The 13844-nt window shown below is 28.0% G+C and overlaps 1 protein-coding gene across 3 annotated transcripts in view; it reads right to left on the reverse strand.

Moving 5' to 3' along the window:
• mRRF2 (mitochondrial ribosome recycling factor 2) overlaps positions 1-13834 on the reverse strand; it is a 49398-nt gene extending 35564 nt beyond the window's left edge. For 2 of the 3 annotated variants that reach the window (XM_075366845.1, XM_075366847.1), the window contains exons 1-5: positions 13665-13834; positions 12209-12367; positions 8459-8572; positions 5473-5625; positions 1161-1331 (exon numbers count right to left, since the gene is read on the reverse strand). In XM_075366845.1, coding sequence (XP_075222960.1) covers positions 1161-1331; positions 5473-5625; positions 8459-8572; positions 12209-12365 — 595 coding nt within the window. In that variant the 5' untranslated portion in view covers positions 12366-12367; positions 13665-13834. The remainder of the gene's footprint in view (positions 1-1160; positions 1332-5472; positions 5626-8458; positions 8573-12208; positions 12368-13664) is intronic. The other variant, XM_075366846.1, reaches the window with a different exon arrangement.
• Positions 13835-13844: the final 10 nt, after the last annotated feature.

The following is a 13844-nucleotide window of genomic DNA, read 5'->3' on the forward strand; positions in this document are numbered from 1 at the left end:
CATGGAACTGCTGTTGGGTATGGACCTGGGAATTTAAATAATATTAGATATGGAGACAATATACCACATTTACTAATTCTTTGCAAAGAGAACAACTGATGCATAAGATATCAGAAGTGAAATTTACACAATATATGTTGTGAAAAGACAATTTCATGGTAATTAGTAAAAATAATAATATACCAGGAAACTTATCCTTCTCATTGTTTCAGAAATTGAAAAGAGTAAAGAAATTCACATACTTGGGGACCTTTGTAAACTCTAACTGGGATTATTCAGTTGAAATTAAATGTTATATTAATAGTTATGAACTGATTTTATTAAGATGAAATATGAATTATTAAGGCGATTGAGAAAAGATGTACAAATTATAAAAACAATTACGGAAAGAAAAGTTGAATATATGAGACAATAATGCAGCATTCTGAGAGGTTTCAGTGAATATTCTTCAGTGAACATAAGACACTTCTTCAGTGAATATTTCAGGCGAAAGTAATATGAAGAAATAGACCGTGGTAGACATAGGTTTTTGTAATTGAAAAATCTAAGAAATAGGTCAAGTTAAATTTTGAACTACTTCAAGCTACATTTAATAAAATTACAATTGGTTGTATAAAAAAAAATTGGTTCAGATTAAAAAAAATCAGAAGAATTAATTAATTTATACTTTCCCTTTGTTACATCCTTTTCTTACAATAATTTTGGTTATTTTGCTCAGTGAGATTTCAAATTTTTTGAAACACTGGGCTTCATATGAGACAGCAGGCTATCTGGGTGCAAAAAGAAACAAGATTTTAAGCAACTAAAGCTCCTATGTATTCCACAAAGATTATGTAAGAAATTCCTTAAAATACTCTGGAAATTGCACTACAATAAAAAAAAAGAAATATTGCTAAGCTAATAAATCTAAAAATAATTAACTGTATAAGTACTAAAATAAGGATAATTTATAATAGAAACATCAATATGACAAGATTATTAACAGATACAGTATTTCAATAATAGCAGAACAGAGAATTATTATCAATGCTAACATCAAATATAAAAAAATATTAAAATTAAATATTTTTAGTTTTCAATTCTTAAATACACACATATCTAATAAAATAATTAAAATTTAGTAAGATTTTTGTTGTAAATTCTACCACCATAACACTAACCTCTTAATGGTACTTGTAACTGAAGAGGGCATGCTCCTAGTTTTGATATAAGAGTAGATTCGCATAATTTTATATCACCGTCATTTCTATCCATTTTGTTAGCATAAACAATTCTAGGTATACCATAACAATCAGCTTGTCTCCAAACAGTCAATGTCTGAGCTTCAACACCTTAAATAAATAACATAAGAACTATTAATATTAGACAATTTCAAGCACAACAGCATATCAACCTAACAAACTAACAAAGCAAATAATTTGAAAGGAACTACGGGTATGATCATTTTTAATTATTTGGGATCTATAAAATTTAATTTAATATTTGCAGTAATATTTATTGAGGAAAAGCTACTAAATTATGCAGCAAGAAGTATTCAAGAGCACTAAAAAAAATTGCAAAAATGGAAGCAGCAAGGTCTCCAATGTCACAGAATGTATATTTAATAAATAATATAATTTAACAGATAAAAAAATAACTTAAAAAAATTACATATTATTAAAGATAAAAAGAAGCAGACATATTGGAAAAATTATATCTAAATTTATAAATATAAAAAGAGAAATAAACTTAGCGATAAATTAAGTTTAAATTTTTACATTTTATTAACATTCAGGAAAATTTGATAACGAATTATACTACATGACTAACTGATAATATCAAATAACATTGTAACAGTTTCAATAAATTTGTTTTATACCTGTGATGATGGTAAGGAACTTTTATTAGCAAAGTGAAGATTTTAAACTATTACTTCATGTATGATTAATTTTAATTACTCTCTTTTTCCAGCCTCTGGTACTACCATAAGGTATTACTTCAGAGGATGATTGAGTGTAATATGTATGAATGTAAACGAAGTAGAAGGAAGATTAAAGAAAAACAAACCAACATACTTGGCATTTATAAACCTAGAAAAGGCATTCAATAACGTAGACTGGAATAAATGTTCAGCATTTTAAAAAAATTAGGGTTCAAATACAGAGATAGAAGAACAATTGCTAACATGTACAGGAACCAAACAGCAACAGTAATAATTGAAGAACATAAGAAAGAAGCCGTAATAAGAAAGGGAGTCCGACAAGGATGTTCCCTATCTCCGTTACTTTTTAATCTTTACATGGAACTAGCAGTTAATGATGTTAAAGAACAATCTAGATTCGGAGTAACAGTACAAGGTGAAAATATAAAGATGCTACGATTTGCTGATGATATAGTAATTCTAGCTGAGAGTAAAAAGGATTTAGAAGAAACAATGAACGGCATAGATGAAGTCCTACGCAAGAACTATCGCATGAAAATAAACAAGAAGAAAACAAAAGTAATGAAATGTAGTAGAAATAACAAAGATGGACCACTGAATATGAAACTAGGAGGAGAAAAGATTATGGAGGTAGAAGAATTTTGTTATTTGGGAAGTAGAATTACTAAAGATGGACGAAGCAGGAGCGATATAAAATGCCGAATAGCACAAGCGAAACGAGCCTTCAGTAAGAAATATAATTTGTTTACATCAAAAATTAATTTAAATGTCAGGAAAAGATTTTTGTAAGTATATGTTTGGAGTGTCGCTTTATATGGAAGTGAAACTTGGACAATCGGAGTATCTGAGAAGAAAAGATTAGAAGCTTTTGAAATGTGGTGCTATAGGAGAATGTTAAAAATCAGATGGGTGGATAAAGTGACAAATGAAGAGGTATTGCGGCAAATAGATGAAGAAAGAAGCATTTGGAAAAATATAGTTAAAAGAAGAGACAGACTTATAGGCCACATACTAAGGCATCCTGGAATAGTCGCTTTAATATTGGAAGGACAGGTAGAAGGAAAAAATTGTGTAGGCAGGCCACGTTTGGAATATGTAAAACAAATTGTTAGGGATGTAGGATGTAGAGGATATACTGAAATGAAACGACTAGCACTAGATAGGGAATCTTGGAGAGCTGCATCAACCCAGTCAAATGACTGAAGACAAAAAAAAAAAAACGAAGTGTAGTCTTGTACAGTCTCAGGTCGACCATTTCTGAGAAGTGTGGTTAATTGAAACCCAACAACCAAAGAACACCAGTATTCACGATCTACTTTTCAAATCCATATAAAAGCAGCTATCTCATTTACTAGGATTTGAACGTAGAACTATCGACATCAAAATCAGCTGCTTTGTGATCAGTTCACCACTAGACCAACCCAATAGGTCTCATTTTTATTACTAGTTGATAATAAGCTGACAGCTGTGAAAGTGCTATTAAATTGAAAAGCAAGGAGAATTGCTAATATACAGAAATAATTGAAATTGTCTCCTTCCTCGCTGTATTTCAGTTGGTTTTAAAAATTTTATATAAGAATCATTTTAAATACATAATTATAGTTGCTTACAAAAACTATTATGCAGTAATCAGTGCTTAATTAAAGCACCATTATAATAGTTTTTGCAAATAATTATATTCTGTTCCTAGAATCCAATTTACTATTGCTATTTATTAAATAATAATTTATAACTCTTTGTTAAACAATTATACATATGTAAATAAAATAAATAAAAGGGAAATTTCAAAAATGACAGTAGAAGGGTCATTATGTTCTTCTCTCTTTCATAAACATAAAAAACAGAACACTATAAATCTTCAGTAAACTTACGATTTTAAATACTTTAAAAGTACTTATTCAACATTCTTCAAAAGTTAGTAATATGTGAGCTACTTCGTTCTTTTATTTTCTGTAATAAGTATTCTCCTTACATAAGTTAAAAAGTATGTGAATGTTACATTAACAAATTACATATTTCGCTATCCAGCGAAATAAATTACCTTTTAATTCACAAATAAATTAGAAGGTAATTTATTTATCACAATGATGTTTTTAAGTGAACATTTAAAACATAATTTAAACATTTTTAGCTATATAAATCAAAAACATAAAAGAATGAACCTTTTTCCTTTTTAAAAAAAAATTCTTTATGACAAATATCTCATACAAAAACCAAAACAACATGGTATAGTATCTGTTCCAGAAGCAAGTGACAGTAAAGAATTAACACCAAATTAAAAATATAATTCAAGAGATAAAGGAAGGAAAGAAGAAAGAAAAAATAATTGCTGGATTATAAGAGTTAACTCACGAATGTCAATAACAGAAAACTATATTGAGAAGCTGAAGGAGAAAACCAAGAAGCAACATCATTAAATGGCTGCTGCCATCCATTTAATGAGTTTATATGGGATATTTTAAAAGAAGACAAACTAATTTCTTTAAACAAAACTTACATGGAGTGTTTTTATAAACTAATTCATTGGAATTACTGGAAAAATTGAATTATTTTATGATTTAAATACAAAAATATTTTCTATAGTACAAAAATTCTTTGCTTCAATCTATATTACAAATATTCCAAACTACTAAATGAGAGCTAAAATCCTTTACTTCCTATTCATTTATTTATAAATTAGAATGATTTCTTTTACAAAAACAATATTATTCCTTCTGTTGATGGGTTTTAAATATAAATAGCAAAAAAAGGATGTAATTTTCTATATCACTGTTTAACGTGTATGAGTTAACTACCGTTTTAAAATGTATTATATTACTTTATACTGATTTTATCTATTTATTATCTTCACTCATCTACTTTACTATTATTTCATATATTTTATTACTTGTATGTATTATCAATTTATTATTACTGATATTTTAATCATTTAACATTTTTTATAATTAATCTTGTATTTTGAACACTAATCTAATTGAGGTTTTCTCATAGATTTCCCTAAATCTTGCAGGCAGATGGTGTGGTAATTCCGTTATTTATCTGTGGACTAACATGCCTAGCTACTTCTGATAATATCTATAACATGTATAATAATTATGTATGTATACATAGTTATTATATATAACAAATATTAATTTATTATGCCTAATATAAATAATTTTTTTTTTCTTTTTATAAACAAGCAATATAATAAAACAAATTTAAAGATAATTTTAAATTAAACAAATTTAAAATGAGCATTTATTGTTAAACAAAAAAAGAACACTGTTTTGCAAGCTCATTTCAAGTTTTCTTTAAAGCTGAAAGTTTTCAACAGTTTTTATAAAAATAAAAAATAAACTACAGATTAAAAAATATCTTTGAATTTTTTTAAAGAAATTATACAATTTTTTTTAACTTTAAATCCAAACAATACAAAATTAAAACTTGTTTTGATAAAAAAAATAGCCATTTTTTTTTTTTTTATGCGAGACAAGTTAACTGTTATATAATAATATAATCAAATTATATACATAAAAAAAAACATACAAATAAACTTTAAAAAAAATTACCTGCCGATGAATCTAATATAACTACAGCTCCATCAATAACATGTAATGCCTGTTCAACTTCCATAGTGAAATCAATATGGCCTGGTGTATCAATCAAATTTAGCCTATGTTTTAACCAATAAAATGTAACTGCTGCTGATGTTATAGTTATACCTAAAAATAGAATAATAAAAGTAACAAATAAACATTTCACATTTCTTTAATTAAATTCTTTCTTTATTTTGTTATCAGCCATTGGACTGGTTGAGTCCACTGGGTGTCCTTTCTATTTTACACTAATATTCCATTCTTTAAGTATTACATTCTACAGTTTAAATATCAATTTCACATATGCAGCAACAATGTTTTCCCTTTATAACCAAATTAACAGAATTTAGATTTCTTAATGTATAACAAGATGCCCCAAAAAAATATAATCATTCCAACATGTAGAATTTACCTCACATTCTGGGCAGGGTATTCATCAGGGACAGCTGTTCTCAGTCTCTTACTCTTTTAATATTCATTAATAACCTTCTTAAAATTTCAGACTATTCACACTTATACCTTTTGCAGATGATACTATTTGCAAGTTACTGTTCAAATTATTTTTGCAGATGAGTGAGTATGTCCAAGATAATTGTTGAACAGAAATAAAAAATTCTACTTTATTAAATTTATTTTTCAAACTATACTGTGAATAAATTGAAAAGCATTCAGAGATAAAATGTATTTAATGGTAAGAAATTTGGAAGTGACAACCAAAAAATTAATTCTAAATAGCTGCAGTTGAAATGGTGCTGTTGATTTTGCAATAGCAGAACATGAGTTCAAATGATTAACATAGCAACCTTAATTTGTTATTAGGATGCATTTGAAGAAATCTTTTTCTCTTTGCTGTTCCCACTGACTGATCTGAGAGCAACAGTTTTTTTTCTTTTTAATGCATTTAGAAGTTACTGCTGATGTATATTAAATTATTATCTTTAATAATTTTATAATTATCTTGAAATCTGAGCAAATACAATAATACAAATGAACAATGAAGCTAGAAAATGGCAAAAGCGTAACTGATCAATAAGGTGCAGTGTACTCTGGCAATTTTTGAAATATATTAAAGGTTACATTTTAATCACAGCAAAGCTTAGACCAACCTATAGGAATCATTAAAAACATATCACTTGTTTGAAAGTAACATCCAAAAAACAGAAAAGCTTCTTCTATTCTTATTCAGGTATAGAATCTTGACATAATTAAACAATTTAAATTCTTAAAATTTTACAATATGACAACAATAAAAATAAACTCCATTTTATTATTTTAATATCTTACAGAGTAAGACAACTTAAAAAATATATATTACTATATAAATACTAATTGTTCAAAAACAGCTTTCATGTATTATTTGTAAACAAATACAATTTATTTTTAAACTTGAAAAGTTTGATTTCATTTTAATGGATTTATTTTCTTCTGATAGTTAATAAATACAACGGCGGTTCGGGAAGTAACTTCCATTGCAGCATAGCGCTAGTATTAGTATTAGTAGCACTGCCATTGACACATCAGCATCCTCCCTGAATCAGTGTGCTTCCAGCTGTGTCAGTGTGAGCCATGTACTTTATCCTGTTTGCTTGTTATAACCTAAAAACATGAGCACTGCAATAGAAAACTCCATGAAATGTGAGGTGCCTGCTGTCATAAGATTTCTTTGGCCACAAAATATTTTGGCAGCAGATATCCATCATCAGTTGTGCACTGTATATGGCCCAAACATTATGAGTGACAGTATAGTGCGGCAATAGGTCTGAATTTTAAGAAATGGAAGGGCAAACATCCATGAAGAAGAGAAAAGAGGTAGGCCTTCTGTTGCGAGTGATGTTCTTGTCAGTGAAATTGACAAAAAGTGCATGAAAATCATAGATTGACCATCTCTGAATTTTCTGAATAATTCCCACAAATTTCATAGTTTTGAATGAGATTGTCACCGATAAATTAGGCTACTGGAAGTTCTGTGTTCAGTGGGTTCCAAAAATGCTCACAGAGATCCATTAAACCAAACAAATGGGTTCTGCCTTAAGACTTCCTTTCACTATGACACCAAAAAAAGTTTTTTGAAGAGAACTGTTTGAATGAAACTTGGGTGGCCTATGTGAACACCGAAATGAAACCATACCAGTTCTCCGTGCAGGACAAAGAAAGCTCACCAAACTTTGTTAGTGAGGAAGATTATAGCTATGGTCTTTTGGGATGCCAAGGGATCTAGTCAATTTTATGGGACGTGGTACGACAATTACTTCAGCAGTCATACTGTGAAACTTAGACGATCCATTAAGAACAAACATCACAGTATGCTGTCATCCAGTGTTGTTTTTTACATGACAACACTTGTCCTCACAGTGCTCGAATAACTCAAGAACTTCTGAATAATTCTAATGGAACATTTTTGATCATCCACCTTAAAGCCCAGAGTTGGCATCAAGTGATTTTCATCTCTTCACTCACATTAAAAAATGGCTTGTCACAGTACTTTGATGATGATGAAAAACTGCAAAATGCCGTGAAAGGTTGGCTAGGTATCCAGGCAGCTGAATTTTATGAAGATATTATTTGTAAAGTAGTGAAATGTTATGACAAATGCTTGAATTTAAATGGCAACTATGTTGAAAAATAGTTAAAATACAAAATTTTAATTTGTATATAATAAAATATGTTGATCTCTTAGGTTTTTTATTTGTAGCCAAACAGAGGTTACTTTCTGAACTGCCCTTGTATGACACAGCTTATAACAAGAAACTACAAATATTGTTTCTTGTGAAACTGAAATGTCATGTTTTCATCAAGACATCACATATGTTTTATTTTTGCTGTTTGCAGGCAGTTATAAGCCCTCTCTGCTATTCAAAACAAACATAGCAGCTGAAGATGCATTTATTTTATACAAAATAAAGTTTTTTAAAATACATGTTAGATTACAAAAATTATTTTGCGTAACATAGTAGCGAACCTCTATTTCTTTCTTGTTCCATGTAATCAGTAACAGTAGTTCCCTGATGCACTTCTCCCATCATCTTTATTCTACCAGAGTAGAAAAGCATCCTTTCTGTAGTAGTTGTTTTACCTAACACAGTTAAAAAGTGAATGAAACAAAAATATACACCCTGTAGGGTATATATAAAACACCCTACTGGGTGTGAAATTAAGTATTACATGATGGATAGTAATCAATAATGTAACAATATTTAATAACAATGCATTAAATAGTGTAAAATTTTGTGTAATAAAAATCTAATTTACATTAATAAGAAATACAGACACAAATAAAAAATGAAAAACATATCATGGTGGTTTCTCCTGCATTAGTAATAGATTTTATAAAATTACTTGGCAATTCTGAGTGGATTGCGGTGAAATTGTATGTAAATGTGTTTGTTCTATGTTTTACTTTCTGTTAACCTGGTCATAAAGTAAGGTAGTTTAAATTAAAAATTGTATGAAATGAAACAGTTATTTCCTTTCTTCTTTTAAAGACAGTGAACAGAGAGTATAATGAAAATTTTTTCTATGGCTGCATTATAACATTTGAATTACATGGCTGGAACCTGTATCATAATGAGGACCATTATGAAATAGATTTTCATTATGATACAGGTGTTCAACCAATCGAAAGCCTACTCTTTTCAACCACTGAAAATCAGAAGTGGGTATTGTTATAAGTATCAGTTGGCTTTTTACTTGATTTTAATCCAATTTAGTAGTCAGCAAGCAGAGGTTAATTTGAAAGTACCCTAGTGGGTATTTCAATGTTTTCCTTTGTTAATTATATCGGATTCTGAGGGAGAAATGTCTTTAACACCAATCGATATTAAAGAAAAGCAGAACTTATGATTAATAATCATCTATTGCCACAGAAATTTATTGTTGAATCTATTTTTTTTAAATTTAATTTAAGAAAGAAAGCAAATACTTGGCTTTCTTTCTAATGTAAACATGTTATAAGATGTTGTATATCCAAATATTTTTGTGGATTGGGGGCTCAGAGCTATAGATAAGTAGAATAAACAATAAACTATCATACAAGTTAGGGCTAACTTTTTGAATACTTTATTCCAGTACAAGTTTTTGTATATGTAAGATTAAAAATCTTATTTGTGCATTGTAGACAAATTATTTTTCATTTTAATATCTTTTCTGTAATGCAAATGTGTGCATGTATGTGAGTGGAATGTGTGTGTGTGTGTGCACATGCGCTCACATGAGTATACACACATATCAAGCATAAATACTAGCACTAGGACTGAAATGCATTAGGATTTAAATGCGTCTTTAAATACTGACAAAAGGATGGAACTTTTTATGACAGAATATTAAAATGTGCCATCTATGACAAGCAGTCTGAATTCATACATTACTTACATCAGTATGAGAACCTAGTCTATAACAATGATGTAAATTCTTCAGTGAAAACTTTGGGACAAATGCACTATCCTGAAAAATCATGTATTTTTGTAAACTTTTCAAAGTTTAGTTGGCTTGAAATGACAGTTGGTATTAGAAATTTTGTGGAAACTTAATGTACCTTAACTTAAATTGTAGCTTAGGTATAAAAACTTTGTTACTTCTGTACACAAGGTTAGGAAAACTCATTACATAAAAACGCGTTGGAAAAGAGGCATTGATTGTGGTAGTAAGAATAACTCAGCCACTAATAACATATAAATAAGTTTATGTTCAATTGCTACACATTAATCTAGATTTGATTAAATACTTTATTAAAAAAAGTGAGAAATGATCCTCCAATTCTGAAATAAAAGTGGACAGCTACACAACTGCTAAAATATTAGTTTTTGTTAACATCAAATATCTACACAATTATTAATTCAACAATCATACCTGAAATACTAGGTTAAAGCCCTTGATTACTCTAAATAAATTGTTTACCAAATAATCCAATATTAAAAACTAATTATTCTATATCGTAAGGACAAAATTAATATTTGTAACCAGAATACAAGCGTTCACTAAACGGAATAGTTTAATTTAATTAACGTTTATTTATAGAACATACCAGAAAAATGAAAAACATTTTTCAACAATTACTTTAAATTGAATAAAATTTATAAATGTATTTATGTTTCTGTCAAATAATTAAATAAAATTGATTTTTTTTAAAAATAAATTTATAATTTTTATAAGAATTTGCTAAGAAAATCCAAAAATAATACAATTCTAAATTATAATTATCAATTAATATTAAATAATCAGATGTTTCACCAATTCTATTACACTGTAAAACTTTTTTACAATCATGGGTTAATAAATTATTAATAAATCAATATATTATATTTAAAAAAAAAAAAGAGTTAAAATAATAAAGAAGGAGATGAAGTCTATTCGTTCGAACTGATGTTCCTTTCCCTTATAGATCCAAATATTTCATTAATTAAAATTTCATTTGGCTGCAACTCTAAAACCAATCACAATAACTACCACGTATGATACATCGTTGAAAAACTCTCATTGAAGACTTATTACTGAAATTAAGAAAAAATCCAAAATCCATTTTTTTTAGATTTTGGGCTTAGTTGGATACTTTTGGTTCAGTCAATTGCAATCAAAAGGGGGAGGTGCAAAACTAAGTGTTGTAACATCCTATGGCTAATCATTTTTGAGTTATATGAGATAACTACGTACAGAGGTCACAGAGAAACTAGTCAAAATGGATTCAGGGATGGTCAAAATGGATATTTCCATTGAAATCTGAAAACCAAAACTTTTCACAATCACAATACTTCTGTTACTTCATACAAGGAACTAAAAATGAAATTGCAATGGTGTAGGATGCCAGAAAGGCAACTTTGCAAATATGACACTAAGATAAAGAAATGCGTATTTTTTGGGCCACAAATGTAAACACTAATGAATGATCCTGCACTTGAATTATTACATTTATAATGTGGCCAAAAACATAATAAATTATGTGCATCAACATTATAAATGTAATATTAATGATATATATATTTTTAACTGTTTTGATGTGCTCCATTCTTTTTTATTCTATACCAATTTCTAGTCCTAAACATATATCCTGAATTATCTGTTTCATAATTCTAATACATAAGTTATATGTAATAAATGTGAATTACAAATATCTTTGTCATTTTCCACAATTTTTACCCTCTATACTTTCTTTCAAATCCAAATTGGTAAACAAACACTGGAAGCTTTAATAACATGTGATTAACCAACTTTGTTCTATACATGACATTTTTTTTAATGAACTTTACTCTTTTCGACGTATTTTTAAACCACTTTGCTACCTGTTTTATCAATCCACTAAATTTTCAACACAGTCATGTAACACATCGGATCTTTATTTTTTATATTACCAATATCCCTAATGGTGTCATGATGTTTCACTATCATAAAGTACTACACTCCATACAAATATTTTTAAGAATGGCTTTCTAATTCTTAATTCTGAGCTTAATAACAGCAGAAATTTTTTATATAAAAGAGCTCATCTGGCTTCAATAAGCCTCTTTTTGATATCTTTTCTACTTTGTCTATCAATTATAACTTTACAAGCTAAATAAAAAAGTCTGAATTTTGGTATGGATATTATGAATAGCAAGATAAGACTGCAATGGTTAAGGGTAGTGATATCTATAATGAAAATAATTACAGGATTATTAAAATACTACATATAAGGTTATAGTAAATATTAAAAAATGTAAATATATGTATTTTTAATTACCTGCATCTATATGTGCTAAAATACCAATATTTCGTATTTTTGCAATATCTTCTGAAATTTCTGTTTTGTTACAGGGTTTTGAAGTAAGAGAAAGCATTCTTCTATGAATTCTACGAAGGAATTTCTTCAAAGGTATATTTGCTTTTCTAATCATCATTTCTGCAAAAAAAGGGATACAGTCATGACTAACAGACAACTCCACGTTTATGTAAATCATCCCATACATAAATTAACACAAAATTTAATTTTTTTAATGTTGAAAGATTAGCTTTTAAAACTACACTTTTAATTACAAAAAATTGAGCTATGAATGGAGAATGAAAGCAACACTGAAAATTAATTTTAATAATTATGAACTTACTTTTCATTTCATTTTTACATTAAAATAACTAAAATAGGATCACAAAAACTGTCAGCTAACAATAAATAAAAAATGTGATTTTTATGATAAGTCAAAATTAATTTTTCTTAATGCTACAATAAGTAATCATAGTGAATTGCTTTAAACAGAAAGTTACATTCCTTTTGATAAACGTTTTTAGAGTAATGATAGACTAATTTGAAAATCCAGCCACTAAATAGGGCATTCTTAGCTATACATGCGTTACAAAATGATTAATAAAACCGAAAACCACCACCAGAAAACAATTATAGTAGGGTAAAATTCTCATACAAATCAAAACAAGCATTACTATTATAAGTAAACGCTTCCAAATGCCTACTTAATAAATAATTTCTTTATCTGCAAGATTAAATATTCTTGTACATTAGATTAGAACAACAAATTTTAAGAATAACTTAACTTTTAAAAATGGGAAAAAATGTTCAAAGGATCTTGAACATTTACAGTATTACTATACATGGATGAAATTTCATACATATAATTAAACTTAATTTACTATTTACACTTAAAGAGCTGTCCTTTTTTTAATCATTTTAATGTGTAGGCTTAATACAAAATCATTCTTTGATATACTTATATAACAACAAAAAATTGTAAGTAAAATAACAAAAATCAGTTTAACAAAATCGTCATTATGCAGTTTAAAAGTTCATTTAATATCATGCATTATAACTCGGGTTGAATCCCATTCAGCTAACTTAGAGCAAAAATATTCTACACAGAAAAAACTATTAAAAAATTTTAATGCATCTGTTTAAAAAGAGTTGCAGCAATTCATTAACTCAAAGTTAAACTTCGTCAGTCTGAATGAAATAAATTTAAGCCTCTAAAATGCTTGCACATTAATATGATCTTAAAGCACAACTACCTATCTTATATGGAGAACATAAAATGAAAATACGTAATCTGAATATTATTAGTACTAAAAAAAAAAAAAAAATTTAAAGGATATTCTAGAATATGCAATAATATTTCAATTGTAAAAAAAAAAAAAAAAAAAAAACAATAAGAGAAATAAGTAAATGATTCTAAATTGCAGTTTAGGTTATCCACCTGAATAATCGAAGCTGTGGTCCTTAAGCCAATTAATTATTTTATTAGTTACTTTCCAGAAAACTTAAGCATTTAAATTCATATCATGTGTTCTGTAATACAAGAAGATAATGCGAAGCCGGAGTTCACTTTTAAACATAACCTGTCCAGACGTGCAACTCCAATGTAGTAAGTCACATG

The sequence above is a fragment of the Lycorma delicatula genome, chromosome 5 (assembly GCF_047948215.1).
Source record: "Lycorma delicatula isolate Av1 chromosome 5, ASM4794821v1, whole genome shotgun sequence".
Classification (NCBI taxonomy): Eukaryota; Metazoa; Arthropoda; class Insecta; order Hemiptera; family Fulgoridae; genus Lycorma; species Lycorma delicatula.